The sequence below is a fragment of the Coffea eugenioides genome, chromosome 2 (genome assembly GCF_003713205.1).
Source record: "Coffea eugenioides isolate CCC68of chromosome 2, Ceug_1.0, whole genome shotgun sequence".
NCBI classification, from domain to species: Eukaryota; Viridiplantae; Streptophyta; class Magnoliopsida; order Gentianales; family Rubiaceae; genus Coffea; species Coffea eugenioides.
Genome location: NC_040036.1, coordinates 7469065 through 7492907, shown reverse-complemented (window position 1 = coordinate 7492907; position 23843 = coordinate 7469065). Strand labels below are relative to the sequence as shown.

The 23843-nt window shown below is 34.5% G+C and overlaps 2 protein-coding genes across 2 annotated transcripts; both read left to right on the top strand.

The window, feature by feature from the left end:
- LOC113755545 (probable transcriptional regulator RABBIT EARS) lies at positions 1–789 on the top strand. Its single transcript, XM_027299524.1, has one exon. The coding sequence runs from the start codon at positions 1–3 to the stop codon at positions 787–789; it is 789 nt and encodes a 262-aa protein (XP_027155325.1).
- Positions 790–10612: 9823 nt separating this feature from the next.
- On the top strand, positions 10613–13773 carry LOC113761270 (tropinone reductase homolog At5g06060-like). The gene is made up of 5 exons (XM_027304176.1): positions 10613–10818; positions 10894–11101; positions 12153–12369; positions 12464–12570; positions 13344–13773. Exons 1-5 carry the CDS (start codon positions 10730–10732, stop codon positions 13545–13547), a joined length of 825 nt encoding a protein of 274 aa, XP_027159977.1. The 5' UTR covers positions 10613–10729; the 3' UTR covers positions 13548–13773.
- The last annotated feature ends 10070 nt before the right edge of the window (positions 13774–23843 follow it).

Genomic DNA, 23843 nt, shown 5'->3' with positions numbered 1-23843 from the left:
ATGCAGTATATGATGTGGATGAAAAGCAAACAACTGTTGAATTCACGCTTTCAATCATCCGTGGGTTCATTCAACACATCATCATCATCATGGGAAGAACAAGCTTTTGCCGAAGATGCTGCTGGTCCTCTTGGAGGATTTGTATGGCCTCCAAGATCATATTCCTGCACTTTTTGTAGAAGAGAGTTTAGGTCAGCTCAAGCACTAGGTGGTCATATGAACGTCCACAGGAGGGATAGAGCTAGACTTAAGCAATCTCTTTGCAGTGATCAAACTCCCTCCTCCGCTCCCGAAATCCAACAGTCACCTCAAGCTGGCGATTCCTCCTCGCCTTTTTCATCTGTCTCTAGGGCTTCAGCCACCGTAATTTCCCAAGAGACTTCCAGTGAAGAAGCTTACGTCTCTCCTTTTTCTTCTTCTATCACAAAGGAGCAACAGCGACTGTTTCCTTATTTATCTTCTCCAGATTCCAGAAATGGAATTAGAAAAAGTGCAAGGAAAGAAGAACTTCTTGTGCTGGATCGTCGTGATCATGCTGCTGTCGAAACAAATTTATCTGTGGGAATTAATTCCCATAACACACAGGGAAGTTCTCTTCATAATGAAGAGATGGCAATTAACTCCAAGAGAGTTAGAAGTAATGCATCATTTCCGGTGTACCACAAACCGTGTTCAAGTGATAGATTTCCTTTCCAATATGAGATGTTAAGGATGAAGATGTCCAGGGCCAGCTCAATTGAGGACATAGATCTGGAGCTCAGGCTAGGTGATCCACCAGCTGTGAAATAAATAGACTGCTTTTAACTAATACTAGAAACAAATGTTAACTGTTCTAGCTAGTTCAAGAAGTTGAATTGATCTAGTTGATCAGTAGAAGCTCTTCCCTTTGTAGTTTATGATTATGTTGCAATGACAATTTCAACTTGCTAATCGTGGTGGTCTATGTTCGCTCCCCTTTCAATGATATGCAAATGCTTCGTGCGGCTGTGGAGCGAAGCGAATACCGAATATACTTAAAATCATATATTTCTTAAGGTTGATTGTATTGGATATGATCCTTCCTGGGATCAGTCCATGGATCAAACCCGTGCATCCTCAAATCTGAAAACTTTCCTGGCGCTGAGACAACTACTTGACGTACTAAAATTCTATTCAGTTGCCCACGGATGCTTATACTAAATTTATCTAGTTTCTAATTGGTCATCAAAATCAAAGAATTTGCTCATCGGAATTGTAATCAGGACTACCATTTGGTGCAAATGGAACAATTAATTTACGTTTTTTTTATTTTGCTTTTTTAAAGATACTTTTACGTATTTTAATCCTCCTCATCTATGCACCTTGTATATTAATTTGATTTTGTTTATTCGTCATCTTGTGGATCGAGTGCACTATTTTGGGTCACAAGTGCGCGCGAAAGAAAGATGGAAGCAACGTGGAGAATGTTAAGTGCTCTATGGGGTATTAGGCTATTTGCTTTAAAAACTGACAGTTACTGACTTAAAAAAAAAAAAAAAAACTTACTGACAGTTAATCACATAGAATTGGATAGTAATGAGTAAATGGACTATAATTTAATTTAAGATTGGCAATTTGTCGTAATTTTCTCGACAACACCTTGCTATAAATATGTATATATATACATCCTAATCTTGTCTATTTTAAACCACCAGAAAGATCGCTGCCCGAAGAGAATCAATGGAATAAAGTATTGTTGCATGGATGCATGGATCCAGTAGCTTAATTTTTATATAAGGTACCGTATCATATTTTAAATCGTTGGCTACATTTTCGCATCCTTCGTCTTTACACTTTGTATTATGATATCTAATGCCAAGAAACATGTGCAAGGTATAGTAGTGTCCAACCCTCAACACCAAAAACCCTATCACGTACCCCTATATGTTCATGATTCAAGAAATTCTCTAACCCTAAACTTGGTAGCCGCTAAAACATGTAGGCACAGTTGGTACCGAAGGTTCTTGCAGATTACACGGTAACTGCTCATGCAGCACACTTTTCCCTGCAATTGTTTTTCAATGCGCTTCTTTACATTCTCTGCAAGGATAATAGATCGAACATAACTTCTTCTTCTTTCTTTTTGTTTTAAAAAAAAAATGTTTTTCACGTAAAGGGTTCTCCATAGATATCGAGAATTAGCTATATATGGAGGGAATTGATGTTAGCCAACAAATGTGATTCTTTTTATGGTTAATATGGTTAACAGAGACAAGTTTTCATTCTTTTGAGGCAATTCTAGACTATTGGGATTTCTGTTTTGTACCTCAGAGAATTTGGTGGGTGCAAGCGGTACAGAACAGGTCTTTTAAGTACGTGAAAAGGAACCATTGCTGATTCGGGATTGATAGTTGGGCGTGGATTTATGGCCGTCGCCGTCTGTGCAATAACTGGTCTTTTATGAAGACGGGTTTTGTGAGTTGCGTTTTACTGGAACAGTTCAACAACTGGCGAGCTCTCTGACGATTTCTATTGAGGTTTTAAGGGTGTTGTGACAGAGTCAGACTTGCACATGGGGATTCAAATGTCTATTTCTGCGTAGCTATCAGGAATTTCAAAATTCTTTCGCAGCAATAAATATCATAACAAGTTTGAAGCCACCGGGGTACAAAACAATTACTCGACGATGCAGATTTATTTACATTTCAGAACAATTTAATCTTCTCTCTCTCTCTCTGGCTCCAACGAAACGAAACGAAAAATTCCTACCTACATGACTACAGAAGGAGAAATGGTGCAGATTGTATCGTAGTCTAGGGCTGTTCACGAATCGAACCGCTCGCAAGCCGATCGCGAGCGGCTCGAATACAAGCTCGACTCGAACTCGGTTAATATCAAGTTGAGCTTGAGTTCAAAAACATTAAATCCGCTTGCAAGCTCGATTATATATGTATTTTTTATTTTTTATTTTAATAGTAAAATTACATATATATCCCTAATATTTTATTATTTATTAAAAAATTTATTATTTATTTTTTTTAAAAATAAAATAATTATTTTTTATTTTTTAAAAATATTTTTTTATTTTTTTTAAACTCGAGCTCGTCGAGCTCGAGATCGAGTTCGATCTTCATAAAATTAACTGAAAGTTCGGCTCGATTAGGCCAAAACTCGACTCGACTCGACTGGTTTACACCCCTATTCGTGGTGCACGAATAACAAAAGAAACCATCCAAACTTTCTTTTACCCAAAAAAAAAAAAACAAAAGAAAAGAAAATCTATATGATTTCGATCTAGTTGAGACCTCTAAAATAATAAAAAGGGAAAAAAAAAGGTTTCCCCAAGTTGACGAGTGACCTTGAACATGAAGTGTCAATTTGATGAGGTCGAGATGATCATGAATTCAACATTTTCTTTTTAGATCTCCTTGAGAGAACTGTTGCGGTCAGATGCTTGATAAATTGGTTCGTATCTTAAAAATTTTAGCAGCGGATCGATTTTCAAACCATGACATCAACCAACAAAACACCATAATTCAACAATGGCTTATCTTACATGCATGCTATTCCATGTAATTACACACATATAGTAGATGCTTCAACTTTCAAAAGCTAGGCGTTCTTTAAGTTAATTCCAGTGCTAAAGACAGCAGGAGTGGGGAACCATTTCTTGGCAATGATGATGATATGATGCACCTACTTATGTTGAACACTCCCCCCCCCCCCCCCCCCCCCCACACACACACACACACACACAACCAAAACACAACAAAATAAATAAATAAAAAAGTGAATGGGACTTTGCCATATAGATATGTGAGCACAAGGATTTTTCCATATGGGAAGTAAGCTGGATCTTAAGGTGTTAGGCAGAGCTAAATGGTTTAGTGTATAACAAATTGTATTAATTTCACTTTGTTCTCTTCAATTATACCTAAATTTTATTTTGGTTCTTAGGTTTAGAGTTTGAAACTTTAATTTCAAAAGTATAAAATTTGTCTTATTTAAATAAAATCTATCCCACTTTAATTTCTATAGTATAAATTTAGTTCATAAAGTGGGATATATTTTAATTTCTATAGTATAAATACTTAAGCGATATAGATATTATATTTTAAAAATTAAAGTGAAATATATTTTATACTTTAAGAACTAAATTGTCCCGTTTTAAAGTTTAAAAACCAAATATGAATTCACGTATAGTTGGAAGATGCAAAACGAAATTAATGTATGACAAACTGGTGCGTACTTCTTTACGGGGAAATCATTTGCCTTGATGGTCAAAATCAAATTACTCAGATAGTTACATACTTAAAACTTAGTCTGGGGTGATTGAATTTTCCACAGAAACTTCAAGCCCGGTAGCCGTGAAAGCTATATAATATATATATATATATATATATATATATATATATAATTAATATAGATAGGTAAGAAGCAAGTTGGGTTACAAGTCGCAGCTGAGATGCTTTTTAAATACCCCTTACGAGTAAACAATGACCGCTATTTTGTTCCACTAGCGGTCTGCACTTACAGAAACAATTATACAAGCGTGATTGAACATTCTAACATTCTTTATATATGGGTTAATCGCACTTTATCCCTTTACGTATGGGTGATTTTTCAATTTACCCCCCAATATTTGTTTTTCCGCAGTTTACCCCAAAAATTAACGGTCAACCCTAATGGAGATAAACAGAATAAAGAAAAGACAGTAATATGCTTAAAAAATAATGAACAACCCCAAATACCCATATCTCTAGGTTTATAAAAGGGATAAAAAAAAATTTTTAAATTACCCTAAAATAATGGAGGAGGGAAATTTCCCTCCATCTGGCACATGGGAAAAAAAAAAAGAAATTCTGAAGACAAAAGGTAGGAACTTTTTGTCGTTGTTGGTCATTTTTTCTCTCTTCTCTATTAGCCACTTTTTCCTCCATCTTTCTCTCTCCTCTATCTACCCATGAAAAAGTGTCCACATGCATGTCGGTTCTGAATAAAAAAAAATATAGCTGTCTAAAACTCTTTTGACTTATTCATGTATAAAGCAAAATTAAAGACAATAATAACAGATTATTAATGAAAATTTCTTATATTGTAATTTGAGCAGCAGTAAAATCTTCTTCTCGGATTTTCAAGTGTCCAAGAGGTGCACAATAGTGCCTCTTTACCACATCCACACATTTTTTAGGGCGATCTTTCAATGTTATTTGAAGCACTTTGTAACATTTTTATGATACTTTTGGTTGACAAAGAAAAATTTTAGGAGCTATTGGATCTGTTGAAATGAAAGAGAAAAAATATGTTGCAACTGGATGGAAGCATGAAAAAGAAAAAATAGGCTGCTATTGAATCTTCTTCCCGGATTTTCAAGTGTCCAAGAGGTGCACAATGATGCCTCTTTATCACATCCACATATTTTTTTGAGACGATCTTTTAATATTATTTGAAGCACTTTGTGATATTTTTATGATACTTTTGGTTTACATGAATCTGTTGAAATGAAAGAGAAAAAATAGGTTGCAACTGGATGGAAGCATAAAAGAGAAAAAATGGGCTAAAAAACATCAGACACCCCTTTTTATAACTCGTTGAGGGACATTTTAGTCAGCCAAAACAAACGGCTCCCTTCCAATGGCAATTTCGGCATCTTGAAGTTTTAACGGTGCAATTGCTGAGTTAGACTGACGAAGGGGGTAAACTGTGAAAAAATAAACATTGGGGGGTAAATTGAGAAATAACCCATATTTAAAGGGGATAAAGTGCGATTAACCCTTTATATATATATATATATATATATATATATTTGTTTGGAGGGCAAGTTCCTGCAAAAGTTTTCGGACCTTGGCCTTTGATACACAAAACGACGTTTCAACAAGCAAATCAAATGGGCTCCAGAGTATCACCAAAAGATTTTCTAAACCCAAATGTAGCCTGTCCCCTATTTTATCTACTTGTAAATTATCAGGCCTATTAGTCTCTTTTGGCAATGGGCCGTTGTCTGAAGGGAAATATTTTTTTTTTTCCTAACGATAATAATTGTGTGAAGGGAAATATTACGATGCTCTTTGTTGATGTTCGTGACAATAATAGAGGTCATGCTTCTCATTTGTTCTTAAATGACTACTATTTTTACCCAAAAATAATAATAAATGACTACTGTTGCTCTTCAGATTTGATTTCACGTTAATTTAGCATCCACAAATATTTGGTGTCAACGGATAATATATATACACACACATACATATCAATCAATAATGCATTCAAAATTATAAAATACCTTTATTTGCACTCAGTGATACAGAGGATTGTTTACACTAAATTAGAGGAAGTCCTTTTTTTATGCAATGATTTGTAATTGTTAAGATTGTTCAAAGTAAACTATAGAAAGTCCTTTCTTATACATATAAAGTATAAGAGAGTGATTTATTCTTGATTTACATGTTAATTGCTTTTCCTTTTTTCCTGGGAATGTTTTTAAGTGGATAAACACAAATGGGATCAAATATTTCCGAGTTTTACACATAAAAAAAATTATACTAGCAGAGTTTTTTTTCTGGGAAATTTGCCAAATTAGTCCCTAACATTATCACAAAAATTTTTTTTAGTCCTTAACATTTAAAATTTGTCAGAATAGTTACTAACATATAAATTATGAGCTAGTTTGGTCTTAATGCTCGTATTTGCTCTTTTTTCCGGCTAAAAATAGCACACCGACAAAATTTCAAGGGCAAAATTGGAAACATTCGATAGTCCATAATTTTCCACTATTCTCTTTCTTTCTAATAGCAGCTTGCATAGCCAGATTCCTGGAATTGGCTCAAAGGTTTTTGAGAATCTGGAAGCTTATAATGGGGAAGGAACTAGTAGTGGTGGGGGGAAATAATAGGGAGGTCAGGCGGAGGAGGCGATGGTGAAGGTGGGGTGGCGATGGGACCAAGGGTGGTGGTGGTGGTAAGGGCAGAGGTGGCGATGGTGAAGGTGGTGGAGGGGATGGGGATGGGGATGGTGGGGGTGAGGAAGGAATTGCAGGTGGTGGGGGTGAAGGTAAAGGTGATACAGGCGGCGGTGACGGTTAAACCGATGGCAGTGAAGGGACTACGGGTGGAGGCAGCGATATGGGTGGTGGTGAAGGTATGAGCGGTGGTGGTAGCACTGCAGGTGGAAGGGAAGGAAGTAGCGGTGGCGGTAAAGGAATGAGTGGAGGAAGAGGAGGAAAATGCTGCACAATTGACGGCCGCGGTGGAGTCGGGCGAGGAGAGGGAGTTGTCCTAGGCAGGAAAGGGTTGTTTCCAGAAGACCTTGAGAAAGGCCATTGCCCGCAGCTTCCAAATAAATATGAATAAAGAGGGTCACAATTTGATGATCCTCCTGATCTTCTTCCTCCGCTGCGGCCTCTTCTACTGCCACCACTGCTCCTCCTCTTACTGCCAACTCTATTTCTTCTTCGAGCACTTCTTAGTTCTTGATCCTCTTCTTGTTGACTCGATTTTGTATGGTTATCCTTGGGATGATTTCTGGAATATTCTGCAAATGATGAATTGACAAACACCAATGCTATTAGAGTCACTATCAGTACGTTTCTTTTCATCCTCAATATTTTTGGTCGTGTATGTCAGATCCCAACTCAAAAACCTTTGAGCCAATTCCAGGAATCTGGCCATGCAAGCTGCCATCAGAAAGAAAGAGAATGGTGAAAAATTATGGATTACCGAATTTTTTCAATTTTGCTCTTGAAATTATGTCGGTGTGCTATTTTTAGCCGAAAAAAAAGAGCAAATACGAGCATTAGAACCAAACTGGCTCATAATTTATATGTTAGGAACTATTCTGATAAATTTTAAATGTTAAGGACTAAAAAAGGTTATTGTGATAATGTTAGGGACCAATTTGACAAATTTCCTTTTTTTTTCAATAGCGTAATTGCTAGCAAACTCTAATTCTCGCCGCAGAGGCAGAAGGGGCAAAGGTTAGGCCTAAAAGTTGAAACATCAATTTTAAATAAATAACTAGGACCGGACATCAATTAAAATCAAGACAAATAATATCAAGATGGGAAACGACGTGGCTTGACTCAGACGAGGCTAACTCCCACGTTACCTTATCCCCTACAAAAAGGGTATGTATTCAGGTCCGTTTCGTTCATGGGATGACATAGGATTAAATTAATCATTCCGTATTATCCTATATTTGGTTACATTTTATACATAGGATGACACGTCCTATCTAACCGAATTAATCCCCTATTCATGGGATAAAATAATCCCATGGAAAAGATGGTATTAGTCATCCCGTGATGATTAACAGATAGGATAATAAAATTTTAGACTAATTTATCCTTACAAGAATACAAATTTATATTCTTATAATTATATTGCCTTACTCCCACGTGATAATATAATATGAATGAACAAATTTGCCCTTACTACCAATATAGCAATATTTGGACTAATTTACCATTATGAATGATTCGAATTCATACTGACTATTATATAACCATACTCTCACGTAATAATATGATAATAAATGGACTAATTAGCCCCTACTAATTATATTAAAAATTTTTGACTAATTTGTCCCCATTAATTATTTTAAAAATTTTGACTTACCCCTATTAATTAATTTAAAATTTTTGACTAATATGCCATATTAACATCATAATAGAAGGACTATATTGCCCTTGGACTAAATTCAACTCATTTAAAGCTCTTAAATGTGTTAATTTTAATTGATTTAACCCTAATTCACTCAAAACTCAACTCATTATTTAATTGAATTTCAAATTTTTGTTCAAAAACTTGGTCAAAATGTATTTTTAAGGGCCCGAATGGGCTAAGTTTGAATGAATACAAATTTTTATAGATCAAAACTCTTGATCTACTTTATAATTCTAAAGTTTCAAACTACTCTATTTTAATAAAATTTATAATATTAAAATTTTATTAAAAAAATATTAATTTATTTTATTAAAAAGAATCTATAAATTAAAGAGTGCTTTGGTCATTAAAATAATAATTCTACCTCATCCAATCTGCAACCAAACATAGGATAAGATTATTTAGCAACATATTCTAAACCAGAACCAAGCAAATACTACATCATTTGAATTATTTATCCGGAGATGACTCAACTTAGGATTAATAATCTGAGGATGAGTCATGCTATCTCATCTAGTCCGTGAACCAAACAGATCCTCAGTGTACTCGTTGCAGCATAGCATGAATACTCCGATCAAACCGTTGCCTGGTTTGTTCTGCTTGGTCTAGTTCCTCTGTTGGATATGTTTTCCTAATGAATCAGCAAGTCACCTGCTTGATTTAAAAGATGGGCCATATGATTATAGAAGTATGTGACTATTGTAGACATCATTGAATGATAATTAGCCGTATAACAAGGAGCCCAAATATTTTGGTCCTTCAAATATTATTCGATGTTTGAATTGATAACTTTGCAATTTGGATAAAGTGGCTAAAAATATATTATTATTTCAAGAGTCTTTTTTATTATTATTTTAACCCTTTAAACATGAGCTATCACTTAAATTAGAATCTAATCTCATTAATCAGGATGCTGTTATTTACAGAAGACAAGAATCTAATCTCGAATGAATTTTGAAATAATATGAAGGGAATCAAGTATAGAAAAAGAGCTGGGTGGTGAAACCAAAAAAGTTAATCAGAAGGCTTCACCGGTAATTATGTGCTCTAATTTAGCACCCACCAGAAGTAACTATTTGAGTTGGAATGTCAGGTTAGGCTTCGTTGTGTATCCAAAATGGTAAACAAAAAGAAGTTGCTTTCATCCAACAAACAAGCCGTCCCTGGGCCTACCCAATTGATCACGGAACTCAACGCGACCAACGACACAGAAAATTCCATTAAAATCGTTCATTTTTCTTTTTTTTTTTGAAACAACAATCATTCCTTTTTCTTAAAAAAATCCATTAAAATCATTCCTTTTTTTGTTAAAAAAATTCCATTAAAATCATTCATTTTCTTAAAAAAAAAAGGAAAAAATTTGCTAGCTCGTTGACATAAAGGTCTAAATCTTGGGAGAGGATTAAATTAGATGATAAAATAGGAGAAATTGTAAGTAGAAAATTTTAAATTCAAAACCTTTCACTTATTAAAAAAAAAAAGTATAAATCTCGCTTTTTTTCTTCTTTATGAGCAAATTATTATTATTTATTTTTAGCAACAGCAGAACCTTTCTCCTAAATCCACCCGAAAGAGTGTGTTTTTTTCAGTTTTCACGCATAAAGAGTTAGGAGGGGCTAACGTTATTAGCAGAGTAGCGTGTTTTGACTTATAGGTGTTACACCAACATTTCACACACAAAGGGTAAGATTTCCCAAATGATGTTTTTTAGCGGTGTAAAGATCATTTGGAAAAGTGTTTGGATAGTAAATTATTTGAAATAATTTTGTAAAAAAATACCGTAGAATTTTTTTGATATGATGTATGTGAAATTAAAAGTTAATTGAAAAATATATTAATAGTACAAGTAAATTAATGCCTGTAAATAAGGTGTAAATAGCATGCATTCCAAACTCACTGATATACACTAATTTCACATACTGATTTTTTTTCCTGAGGGCAATTATGTCTAAGAAAAGACAGCTAATTATTTTCTAATTAGTTTAATTACATTAAAAACACAGCTTCTCCGTTCCTTTTCTAATTTAGAAATCTGTATCCAAAAAGAAGTACAAGAACACTAGTCTTGACAAGCGTCCTACCTGCAGAGAGATTAGTTAGCAGCAGAGGCAGGAATGGCAAAGGTTGCAGAGAGCAGCAGCAGCTCAAGATGGTCTCTTGCAGGCAAGACCGCTCTTGTAACCGGCGGCACTCGCGGAATTGGGTCTGTTTTCTTAATTTCCGGGTTTTCATTTCATTTTATTTAGGCTCCGATTGATTTTATGACAAAACTCTGCAGGTTTGCCGTGGTGGAGGAACTGGCTGAATTGGGTGCGACTATACACACGTGTTCAAGAAATGCAGCACAGCTGAATGAACGCTTACAAGAATGGGCTTCCAAAGGGCTTAAGGTTACAGGGTCAGTTTGTGATGTATCTTCCAGGGAACAAAGGGAGCAGCTCATGCAAAAAGTTTCATCTGTTTTCGACGGCAAACTTAATATTCTTGTAAGTATCCATAAACATGTCAAGTCCTGTCTCGTATTCCGTATTTGTGTTTTCGATGGATGCAATTGTCTAGTCATTCTGTTTTACCTTTAAAGTCCGCATATCATGAAAACTTACTGATCCCCCATTTCTGTTCTTGTAAAAATTTCCTTCCTGAGATGAGATGGGGGTGAGAGTTCTAAGTTGACTAGATGAGCCATATGAACTCACTTGACCACTGGAGTCAATATTATATCACTCTGATTGAAGGTGAAAGGTTCTGCTAGAATGTCGCAACTCATAAAGATTTTATTTTTTTAAAATTGGCTGAATGATCAAATGATAGTTTAAGTAAATGCTCTCTCGTAATTTTTTTGTTGGTTTTTGTGGTGGGGGAGGGGGGGGGGAGAGGGAGGTTTGGGTGGTTTTACTTTTGCTGTTGATGTAGAACTTTATCGAGTCACTTTGCCTTTTGGGAAGAGGACCTAAGAAACTAGTCATCACGTTACTTGCTTAGTTGTATGAAAACAGGAAGGACATTAACACTCTCTGAAATCTCGTGGTTTGTACTTTGTTTGTTCAAATCATCTCAATTTTGTGTGCCATACCTTTCAAGAGTCAAAGATGGGGGAATATGGAATATACATGTTCTAATTATTCTGCATTGGAAGCACTATGAATAGTTTGTTTAGTTAAGCATGTACCTAAACGTGTGGGATCACCCAGCACATCATAAGACCACGTTTTAGCTGCTTTAAACATCTGCCTTTGAAATTCATTCTTTCTATCATAGACGCCGGAGCACTTAATTATAACTGAATGAATCGCTAATGTTTCTAGAATAATATATTTAAACAGAAAGTGTCATGCATCAGTTTGATGACATTTTTGCTTTTTTTGGTCTGACAGATCTTTCAGAAAAAATAATTTGCTTGCTGTGGCACCAGAGAACAATTCTTTAAATTTTTTCCATATGTTAATGATTGTAGAATGCCAAGTAGCTGTTACTTACAACAATGATTCATTCAACACGTTGGAACTTATTAGAATTTCTATATTCTTCTGATTATAGATAAATAATGTTGGGACAAACATCAGGAAGCCAACCACTGATTATATCCCTGAGGAATATTCTAGGATCATGGCTACCAACTTAGAATCCGCATACCATCTGTCTCAACTTGCTCATCCTCTGCTAAAAGCTTCTGGAGTTGGAAGCACTGTTTTTGTTTCCTCTATTTCTGGTTTGGTGCACTCATCTTCAGGATCTATTTATGGAGCAGCTAAAGGTAACTAGTTCCTGTTATAGTTCTTCCTTTCTTCTTAACAAAATCTTATTTAAATGTATATGACATACTTTTGTTTTGCATTTGCTGCTTACAGGTGCAGTGAATCAACTTACAAGGAATTTGGCTTGTGAGTGGGCAAAAGACAATATTCGAGTTAATTGTGTTGCGCCCTGGTATATCAGGACACCACTTGTGGAAAATGTAATATTCACCTTAATGATCTTATATTCCTTAATCTTTTTCATTACCATAATAGCATGTTCAGTTACCAAATTAAACAGAAGTCTAGGTTGGAAGTTTATCTAGAACTTCCCCAGGTTGATCGTTTTGGAAATTGATACTTCATTTGATCTTTGTGGAAATTGATACACAACGAAGCCTAACCTAACATTCTAACTCAAATAGTAACTCATTAATGGTGACTCTCAAAGTTTTGCATAACATCCGTATTCTTCTCGTTTAGACTACACATTGTTGTGCCTCCCCCCCCCCCCCCTCTCTTCTTGAAGTTTCATTTCAGTCTATACCTAACCATTTGTCTGTTGCTGATAGAACTCTGTTACATGTGGGTATAAGTTGGGTGAAATTTGGATATGTACCATCATAGAAAAACAATTAGCAAGTAATCCTTAAAACTTGTGATTGTTTACCACTTTTATTACTACCTTATGATCAGTCATGATCCTCTTTTTGATGAACCATGCTATAATTATCAAAAGTTTGTCCGTTTATTAGTCTATCTATACAAAGACATTCACACACAAGCACATACACGCACTCTCTGTCTCATATACATGCACTATCCTAAATCTACTGTTTTATCAAGTTTTTTGGGCAGGAAAATGCATACGAATGACTTTTGTATTGTAGAAATTGGACATGCTTATCACTATCATAATCTTGTTCTGGAACTTGTAAAGCTTGTCTGAGTTAATGGAAGTTTCTGACTCCTGTAATTGTGTTTTTCTTGGCAGTTGCTCAGTAATAAAGAGTTTCTGGATATGGTAATATCTAGAACTCCTCTTCAACGCCCTGGGGAACCGAAGGAAGTCTCATCCTTGGTAGCTTACTTCTGTCTTCCTGCTGCTTCATACATCACTGGGCAGGTCGTTGCTGTTGACGGAGGAATGACCGTCTTTGGGTTCGGATTACCAGAAAGTTCCAATTTCTCTTTATGATGCAACCTATGGAAATTTGCTCTCTTTTTCACTTTTATGCTTTGATATTCAAATCTTCCTAATGTTCTTTCTTTCGTGTTGTGCTCTAATTTGCTAAACAAAACAAAAAACGGCAGTATTGTACCTCAAGTTGGATGAGGGAAAAACTCTAGTTGCTTCACAAACTTATCTTCTTGATTCGAGAACTTCTGTGGCTTATGGTGACGTTACGCCTTTATCTTTGTTATCATGTCTAAGCTACTGGCTCCTGTTTTAGACGCACTACACTTCAAAGGGGATGGCTTCCTGTCTACGTGGGAAATATCTGTTTGTGACAACTGAATTAAGTTTAGCTTTAAAGGGTGTCAATAGCCAAGCACGGTCTTTGGTTTGTGTTGAAGTTGAAATCCCATTCTCAGCCCAGTTTTATTCATTTTATTCGGGGCGTTCATTCAGTCTGGGGCTTGTACCAAAATTTAAGAAACACAAAAACACTCTCTATTGCAGCATAAGCACGTTGCTGTAGATAAGGCAGCATGAACTCGATGAAAGGAAGCAAATTTTCGCTTCTGACTTGGGCATTTTGTGCTCATGATCAACTTATTTATGGCAAGGAAAGGCTATAGAAAATGTTTATTTATGTGTTTGGTGGGGTTTTGAGGGAAACCCTTCTAAAAATTTAAAAATTTTGTCTAAACCCTTCTAAAAATTGGACTTCGCCCCCTTAAGAATTTAGAAGTCCTTTTTATCTCCTATTCAAATATTGCAATTCTTCAAATATGTCCCTAAAAATATTAAATTTTGCCCCAAAAGTGTCTCAAAGAAAATATAAGATTGCCCCACCAAGTGTACTTCTCTAATTTAGTCTTGCCTCCTCAAATAATCTGAAGTTTTGGTTATGCCCGTGATTCAATGTAATTCAATGAGATGAATGCAAACAAAAACGACACTCAAAGATGCGAGTCTTGGCCTCTTGTAGGGTACAAACGAGTCGAGTCGAATTGAGTTTTAATCTAATCGAGTCGAGCCTTCAGTTAATTTTATGAAACTTGAACTCGAACTCGAGCTCGAGTTCGACGAGTTTAAAATATCAAGCTCTAGCTTAAAAAAATAATTATTATAATTTTTTTTATTTTTAAAAATAAATAAAATAATAATTTTTCTTAATAAATAATAAATTATTAGGGATATCTATGTAATTTTAGTATTAAAATAAAAATAAAAATAAAAAATATATATATATAATCGAGGCTCGCGAACCAACGAACTTAATGTTTTTTAGCTCCAGCTCAACTCGAGCTCGAGTTCGATATTGACTGAACTCGAATCGAGCTTGTATTCGAATCCGATTACGAGCGGTTCGATTCGTTTGCAATCCTGCCTCTCTGCTTTGTCAAGAACTTGTTGATGTTTATGTCCATGGCCACAATATGTTGTCTTACATAATTTTCATAACTTGCCTTGTTAACTGGGACACCAATTGGGGTTTGTTTGGATAGAAGTTTATTTGGATGATTTATTTGAGATAATTACTGTAATACTTTTTGTGATGTGATGTATGTGAGATAAAAAGGTGATTGAAAAGATAAAAAGATGATTGAAATTTGTGAAGCAAATTATTTTATTGAAATCATTCCAATCTAAACAAACCTGTCCTTTTTCTTTTCTTCCCAGTGAAGGCCAGAGTCAGAGATGTTCCAACGTCCCAATCGAACGATGCTCATGACTTGTGATAAAGGGACACGTCTTACTATGAGTTTTTTTTTTTTGGTAGGAAGTCTTACTATGAGTTTCTATGCTTGATTTCGTGTATAGTTTGGAATGAAAGAATAACTAAAACAAAAAGCTTATGAAGAGGGAGGGGAACGAATTGAACTTCTCCCGGTAACCTTAACCTTAGAAGGTGAAAGCAAGTAATTACAATAATGTCATCGCGTGACCTTAATAGAAAATCAAGGGATCAAATTGTTAAACATCATGCATGGTGAAGAGAAGGTTCTTAATGGTCAGATGAAGGTTGGACAAATATTGATCATCAACGCGTTATCTCAAACTTTGAATTCTCATTTATGTAATTAAAGAAATTGGACTTGTCTGTTTAAAGTCAAGAAGAATAGGAATTGACCCCAGCACTCCATATGAAAATGCTGGAGCACTGAAATGAATAATATTGAGTTATTCCGCGCACATTATAGCAAAATTTTTATAGGAAAATAAGAATGAAAGCAAAAATTAATTTCACAGAATATTACGTTCCAAAAATTTTGAGATCGTTGCTTTTTTTTTTTTTTTTGCCAAGTACATGAACAATGTTCCCAAGAACGATATTTTTAGCTTAATGAGATAAAACAGAATATTGTATTTCCCTCTTAAATTGCTTTCAGGTCGCTCTTTCGATAAACTCCTGCGTTTGTTCTAATTGAGTGTGTGTGTGTTATTTCTGTTGCTGAAAAAAAAAAAGAGTACACGATGTGTCGACTCTCTTTGATACTCAAGTTTTTAGTGTGATGAATTTTTGAGCTTTCTTTTTTCTCTTTTCCTTTTGATTGTTGCTGATGTGGGTAAATTATTTGAAAATATTAGTTTGTCCCCATTTTTTTTTCTCTTACTACTATTAGTCGCTTATGTTGAGTTTTAAAAAAAGAAATATGTCTAGTTGGTATAATAACACTAAAAAAAATTAATGGTTAGAAATTTTTTGAATTGATGATTAGAAGTGCCTCATTTAGATTTTCCTTATATTGGCCTATGAAATTAACACATTTATTGATTTTTTTGGATCCAATAATTCAAAGAAAAGACTAAAATGGAATTTGCATGAGTTTGGGAATAGGCTAATTTACTTACACGGGATCACTTGGGAATAGGCTAATTTTTCCATCTCTAGTTTGGGTTAAACCGGTATCAGTTTGAGTTTGGAAGTTAGCGGTTCACCGGTAACTAGCAAGTTGAGTGAAAATATCTAGTGTACCAGTAAAATAAAAGGCTAAAAAAAAATATATCGGGTGGGGTCCAAAGAAAATCACACATCAATAATCAACTCAAAAGGGCTCAGTTGGTGAGTGGTTTCGAATTCCAACCCGGCCTTGGCATCTGGGGCTGGGGACTGTGACGGACAACCGCCAACTGCCACGTATTATGCGCCCCCTCCCATCCAATATCCGCGTTTGCATTGCATGCTGGGCTTTCGCCACATCTCGACACGTATTATACCTTCCCAAAAGTTGCTCTACGCTTTAGACTATCTATCCCTGCCATATTTTTAAAAGCAACAAAGTTCTTTTATTATACTCCCTCCGTCCCAATAAGTTTGTCACTTTTGGGGAATTGTGTTTTTTATCAACAGTGATCAAAGAGTGAATGAATTGTGTTTGCTTTCCGTTTCTATCCTTCATTTATTGGTGGGAAAATATGTAACTTTAAAACCATTTGAATATTTGAAGGTACATGTGGGGCCAATATATTATCTTTTGTGCCTAAATCAAAGAGAAAGTGGGACCCACAACATTATTTAAAGATTTCTTGTGCAAGTGCATGAAGGGTAAAAATTGGAATGTGTTACAAAATTATTAGCCAAATTTGGTAAGATGACATAATTTTGGGACAGACCAAAAAGGAAAGTATGACAGTTTTAATGGGACGGAGGGAGTATCGAGCTAACAAAACTGAGTGGGGACAACAGAATGGTCCAGGAGTACAATTATACGCTCTTTCGCAGGTTACAGACTCCGTAATGGTCCTGACTTCGGGGCAAAAAACAAAAAAGAAAAAGAAAAAGAAAGTAAAGGTTAGAGATTATGAATCAAGGTCATTAATTGCACATGTTATAGTTTTATGAGCTTTTCTAACATTTGTCCTGTGGACACTCGCATGTTCAATAGAAACTCATTAATAATAAGAGTAAATCTTATATACACTGATAATATATATATTATCACCGTTTGATTCATGATATATTATGTGTGTAAAAGTTGAATTTTAAATTTAAATTTTGGAGAATTGTCATTCATCCAACGCTGATAGTGTATACATTGTCAGTGTATGAAAGATTAATTCTAATAATAATGTTCATCTTTTGCAAGAACTATACATGTGTGCTTTTGATTGATAATTAAAGATAGTTTAACTGTATTGACGAGGGTGAATATCCGCTAGAAAAAAATCCATCGTTAATATGGGTTTAGAGTGTTAATTTGTTTTAAAAAATTAAACTAAATTGGGTAAATTTAATGCAAAGGGAGTATATAAGAGTATATATATATATACTCTAAATTATAAGTTGAGTTTAAATTTAGTGGACTAAATTATAAGTAGTGTGAGTTAAACAGAATTATTGTAGCAGCTGTTTTCAGAGTCATGTGGCATTGCCGCTCCTGTATTAATCTCGAGCGGAAGAGGTATTGCATGCCAGCTAGTGCTTCCCAACGTGGCGACTGGGGAGTGGACAGAATTATTGTAGCAAAAAGAAAGATTCTTGGGTCCCAACAAATCGCCGTACAATCCAACCTCGTCCCGCGATTATAGACGACTTGAGCAATGATAATAATTAAACATGGCCCTACGCCCGTCATTTTTTTTGTTTTTCGTTTTTTCTGATCCATTTGTCTAAAATTTGCAGGGCCTTCTAAGTTCTAATACGTTTTTATCACCCAAAAAATAAAATAAATTAAAAAAAAAACTAAAGAAAATATTACTACTGCAAGAAGTGGTTTTTATAGTTACGAGTGTAATTATTGAGTTCCATCATAGCGGACATTTTGAGTATGTCCTTAATTCAATAGTTGAGATTGAATATGATAAACAACGCCTAATAATATATATAGTGAGACCTAGTGTGTTCTCATCTCACGCCTTCTTGTTTCTATTATTTTCACGTTCACAGTTGTTATATTTATGTTAACAAAAACTTTGTACGTTACCACCTTAATGGAATGGACCAGATGGCAAAGATTTTTTATTTTTCCCCTCAAGCTATTTTATTCCTATATATGCTTTTCCCACGTCGGGTTTTGGAATCTCATTCTAAAAGAAAAAAGGGGAGGACCAAGTACTTCCCCAGTATTTTAGTAAAGAAAAAAAAATCTTTGTCTCATTGCCTCAAAAAATCTTCTAAGACTTGGATCTGTCTTTTTATTCTTCTTCTTCTGTTTTGTATTTAAATTTATTGAAGATTTCTAGTCTTTTTCATGATACGCAGTAGTTTTAAACGAGCTGTAGCATTCCTCAATAATAAGTATTGCTCAATGACAAAAATATCACTTTGGCAATAAGATGCGGAAGCAACAGTGCAATATCAATTACTGAAAGACAAAAAGGAAAAGGTTATAATATACTTCAACTCTCCATTTTTTTGCGGGGTTTTTGCATGAAGATGGCAACCCATACGAAAGTAACTCTAGCTGATGTTTCAAACGAGCCTGTGCCCAAACTTGTTTGGATTCTCATTTTCTCAAAAAAAAAAAAAAATTTTACTTTTTTTTTCATGAACACATTTTTTAATGGATTAATCTTTCCTACACTGACAGTGTATACACTATCACCGTTGGATGAATGACAATTATGCAAAATGTGAATTTGATATTTAATTTTTGCACACATGTCATGAAATCCAACGATGATAGTATATACACCGTCACTGCAGGAAAGATTTACTCTTTTTTAATTATTACTTTATTTCACAAACATCAAATCATCAAAATATATTATTTTTTACAAAAATTTTAGAATATAGCAATTCAAACGGGAGAAAATAACAAAATTTCTATAGTATATTTTTAGTTTATATTGCTTTGATTTTTGAAACTAAAGTAGTTGTCCATTGAACTTTGTACATTTTAATGTTAGAATAAATCTTAAATACATTCACAATATGTACACTAATATCATTAAATTTATGACATATGTACAAAAGTTTAATTTAAAATTCAAAATTTACATAATTATCATGCATTTAACGCGAATAATGTATAAACTATATATTAATTTTTTTATTTAATGTACGGTCCATCCTCTATAGCATAAGATATGCTACAGATATCAATCAAAGTAACCCGTTTGATAGGGTGTGTTTTTCTGAAATTGTTTAAAAAAGAAAATTTTTTTAAAAAAACGAATTTAAGCTGAAGTGGAGAAGAGATGATGATAATTCATAGATATGGACTTTCTTTGTTGTTTTCTTGCCCGCGTAATTCAATTTTTTGGCATAGAAAGCCAGCGTTTGTTGCCAAGCATGAAAATGTAGAGGACATGGACAAAAGTGCACTTCTGTTTTGTACTTTTGTGATTATTGCCTTCTGATCGAAAAAAAGAAAAGAAAAGAAAAGAGTGGTGTGATTATTTCCCCCAGAGGGAGGATGGACGCGGTGTAGTGATACTCATTATGAGATGCACCAGGTAAGCTTGCCAAGTTAGCGTTTGACAACTGGGGTGTTATTTGTTTTGACAAGACGTTCAACTGCTCCCGTGTAATTGAGACGGCCTTTATCCACCAAAGAAGGCATCAAATGCTACTCAAAAACATGCAACGACTCTTTTAAGTAATTTACAACCACGAAAAGGGTAAAGAAATTGTGGATGGGGCTTTGTTTCTTCTTCAAAATCACCAATCTTTTAATAATTGACAACCACGAAAAAAACTAAAGAAATTACGAGCATAAAAGGGTTCTAACAACAAAAAGGTTTTGCCTTAAACAAATTGTAATTTCCCAAATTTGGACGTCAATTACTAAATTTCCCTTTCACCACATTTATAAAGGCTTTGGACGCAGGTTTTGTAGTCCGACTATTCAAAAAAAAAAAAGAATTTTTTATCGAAGTCAAATTCAGTTTAATGTGGGAATAGGAGCAAAACTAATACTTATCTTCCTCATTTCAGTTTGAGTAGGGTGCATGACAGATGAGTTATGCTTGATCTCCCCTAAATTTGTGATAGTTTTGGTCAGATTAAAGCATGAAATATGACTACCTTTTTAATATGAAATATTTCAAACTATGGTACATAAAGTATAAACGACGTAATAAGCGATTGACATTGTGAAATTACACTTGCATTGAAAATAAATGTCATCGAGACTCAAGAATCGCGTGGAAACATACACAAGAAATTTCAATATTTGTATGTAATGTAATTCATAGAAGAATCACCCAACGAGTTCATTTCCATGACAGACGAGGTCAGTGTAATTATGACCTGATTCCAGATGTGTTCTAGCATGTCAAAGATAATTTATGCTCCGTGGAAGCTTGATGTGCAGGCATCCTATCAACACAACAGTCTAGATCTTGCAAAATTTACTTGTTTGGATTATAAATATATTTTTTAATCATCTATTTATTTCATAAATATCATATTTTAAAAAATGCTACAGTACTTTTTACTTTTTAAAAAAATTTGTCAAATAATCTACTATCAAAACACACTCAGTACTTTTTTTTTTTTAAAGATTAATAGTAATTATGTACTTGCTCCCTTAGAAACGGGAGCAAATGATATCTCGGGTGAAGTGTTTTATCAATTAAACTCCACTTCATTATCACATACACTTAGTTCATCTGGATTAGAGATTCTTTGGGATAATATTTTTAAAAATTAATGTAACATTTTTTTAATGTAATATATATAAAATTAAAAAAGTAATTAAAAAATGTGTTGATGATACAAGTAAATAAATTTTGACAAATTATTAACTGTCCAAACAAAATGACTATTATTTTTTTCCTTCATGTCACACCCATAATTACTTACTAATGTTATTGAACAGTGTCAATAGACACGAAATGTGAATTATTGGAGCGTCAAAAAGTATATAATAGCTTTAATCTTCTCGTTTCACCAGAACAGAATTGTGCAAGTGTGCTTGGATAGAAGATTATTTTAAAAACTTTTGAAAGTAATTATTATGATGTAATCCAAACGTAATATTAAAAAATATTTGTGATGCGAGTAATTTTTTTTCTAAATAATCACATATCAGAATCAGACGAGATCTTCTGTCTAATATTTTGTGTCCACGTTCCTGTCCAATGTAAAACTACGTAGTTTTACTTATTATAATCACATATCAGAATCAGATATTATAATTACTTATTATAATTTTTTTCTAAATAATCACATATCAGAATCAGACGGGATCTTTTGTCTAATATTTTGTGTCCACGTTCCTGTCCAATGTAAAACTACATAGTTTTACTTATTATATCTGTTGACGTGGCACATAAAAAAAATGACTATTTGACTATCTTCTTTTTTGAGTTTTCTTTGTTTACGCAGCTTTTCATTACTTTGACGTAGAGTTTTTTTTTTTTTAAAAAAAAGTTAAAAATAAACGAAAGAAAAATTAAAAGTAAATGATAAAGGGAGAAAGCAAATTGTAGTACATGTACTAGTTACTGTATTAAGTATTATTGTAGTAACGCTTTCAGTAGGGTGAGAGGGAGGTCCGTGAAGGGGTGGGACGGGAAAATAAATGGAGAGGGATTAGTAGTCCCCCGGTGCAAGGGTGGGGGTGGTACAAAACGTGCAGGGCGCGGGCAACGAGGGATGCAGCTTAGACTCCACGTCAGTGATCGCCACGTTTCGATCTTCAGGGATAACCAAACTTCAGATATTCTGCAAGCGTCAGTCGATGTTGACATCTGGCCCCACACGTGTCCCAATACCTCTAGTTACGTATACGCCCTCATCGCCCAAGCCGAAACACAGCTACGAATGAAGCCCCCCATTTTCCCTGTACAGTCCTTGTCCTGCTTCCTCCAAGTCTGCTGTTCACGCTCTTCTTCTTCATTTGGTCTCCTTGACATTTGGTCTCAAAGTCACTTTGTCCCTTGACATTCATTTGTATTGCTATTTTTAAGAGTTTTTATTAAAAAATCTATTATAATAATTTAATATAAGTGATATAGAAAGATAATTAAAAAATATATTTATAAAAAATATAATTTTTTTTTTTGTAAAAGTCACAATTCAAACAAATTAATTTTTAGCACTTTATCTTCTTTCATCAATCAAAATGAATGTTAAAAATTATAGAACTCCTAAAAATACCCCTTTTTTATCAATTATAACTTTTTGAACAAAACTACCCTGTTCTAATATATCCGTTCTTTTTTTATATATAAATAAAGGCCTAACTTTCTCTCTTTTAAAGAAAGAAAGACCTAGCTCCTACACGTGGATTGCTATATATATATATATATATATATTTGCAAGTCAATGGCTAGATGCCTGAAAAAAATCCCAAATGTAAGTTATTTCAAAATTTGGTACTATTTTTATGGTGCTACTTATTGAAAATTCTTCTACACAAAAATTAGTTGACTTTTTCTAAATTCCTAGAGCATACAATATGAAATTTTATATACTAAATAATTCTCACAAAATAAAGAGGTAAGTATTTTGCAACTACTGTAAAAGAATAACAAACCTTTAACCTATTGATGCTCATAATTTTATTTAGTTGATAAATTGAAACCGCATGGTATCTTCTTTAGGAATCGAGTAATGCATCATTTTTGACAATCAAGTGTTTTTAGAAGGCCATTCGACGATTGACACGGTTCTATTTGGAAATCTTCTTATGTTTTCGGAAATACTAAACTTTAGGTTGATTTTATTTCGCATGTATCAAATTACCAATCATTATACTAAACTTTAGGAGGTGCCAATCAACACCGATACCACGAATTTATTTCTCATATTATTATGTTACTCGAGACTATCAGTGATTTCATGAACCATCTAATGGCAAATCAAAACAGACGCGGACGTCTGTGATCAAAGTGATAAAAGGTAGATAAAAATGTAACTACCGCAACATGTTTTTCATTTGACATTTATATCCCACAGCAGTTGTTGAACACGGTTCGAGCAGGAGCGTGGAGAGAAAGAAGAAGAGGGAATCTCGTAACCTACGATCTTGCCACGTGGTGATAGGCACAGAGAAAGGCATAATAAAATGCAGCAGAGGACTTCAGAAAAAAAAAAAGAAAAAAAGAAAGCGAATAAACAGGAGGGGCAAGGTCGTCCGCAGGACCACATGCGTGGCAGTAAAGAAATGTCGCTTCAATCAGCAGCGTGGTACGTTCCCATTGGGCCACGTTCGCTAGCCAAAAGTTTCCCGTCACACGTGGTACTCTCCCAGCCGATGCAGAAGACTTGACAACGAAAGGGACGGTCAAGATGTGCGTTGTAGTCCAAATGGTTGTACGTCACACCAACTGTACGTGTCGGACAGTGCCCAAGACGGTGACGGGCAGCTGCCCGCAACTAGTCCTCCCCGCCCCCACCTCCCATCTGGTATAATGTGGTCTCCCTATTCT

What these genes read in the sequence shown, in the direction of transcription:
- LOC113755545 (XM_027299524.1), top strand. Translation starts at nt 1, where the DNA reads ATGCAGTATATGATGTGGATGAAAAGCAAACAACTGTTGAATTCACGC.
- LOC113761270 (XM_027304176.1), top strand. Translation starts at nt 10,730, where the DNA reads ATGGCAAAGGTTGCAGAGAGCAGCAGCAGCTCAAGATGGTCTCTTGCA. An exon ending in TATTTATGGAGCAGCTAAAG is followed by an intron (nt 12,370 to 12,463) that starts GTAACTAGTTCC and finishes TGCTGCTTACAG; the next exon opens with GTGCAGTGAATCAACTTACA. An exon ending in GGACACCACTTGTGGAAAAT is followed by an intron (nt 12,571 to 13,343) that starts GTAATATTCACC and finishes TTTTCTTGGCAG; the next exon opens with TTGCTCAGTAATAAAGAGTT.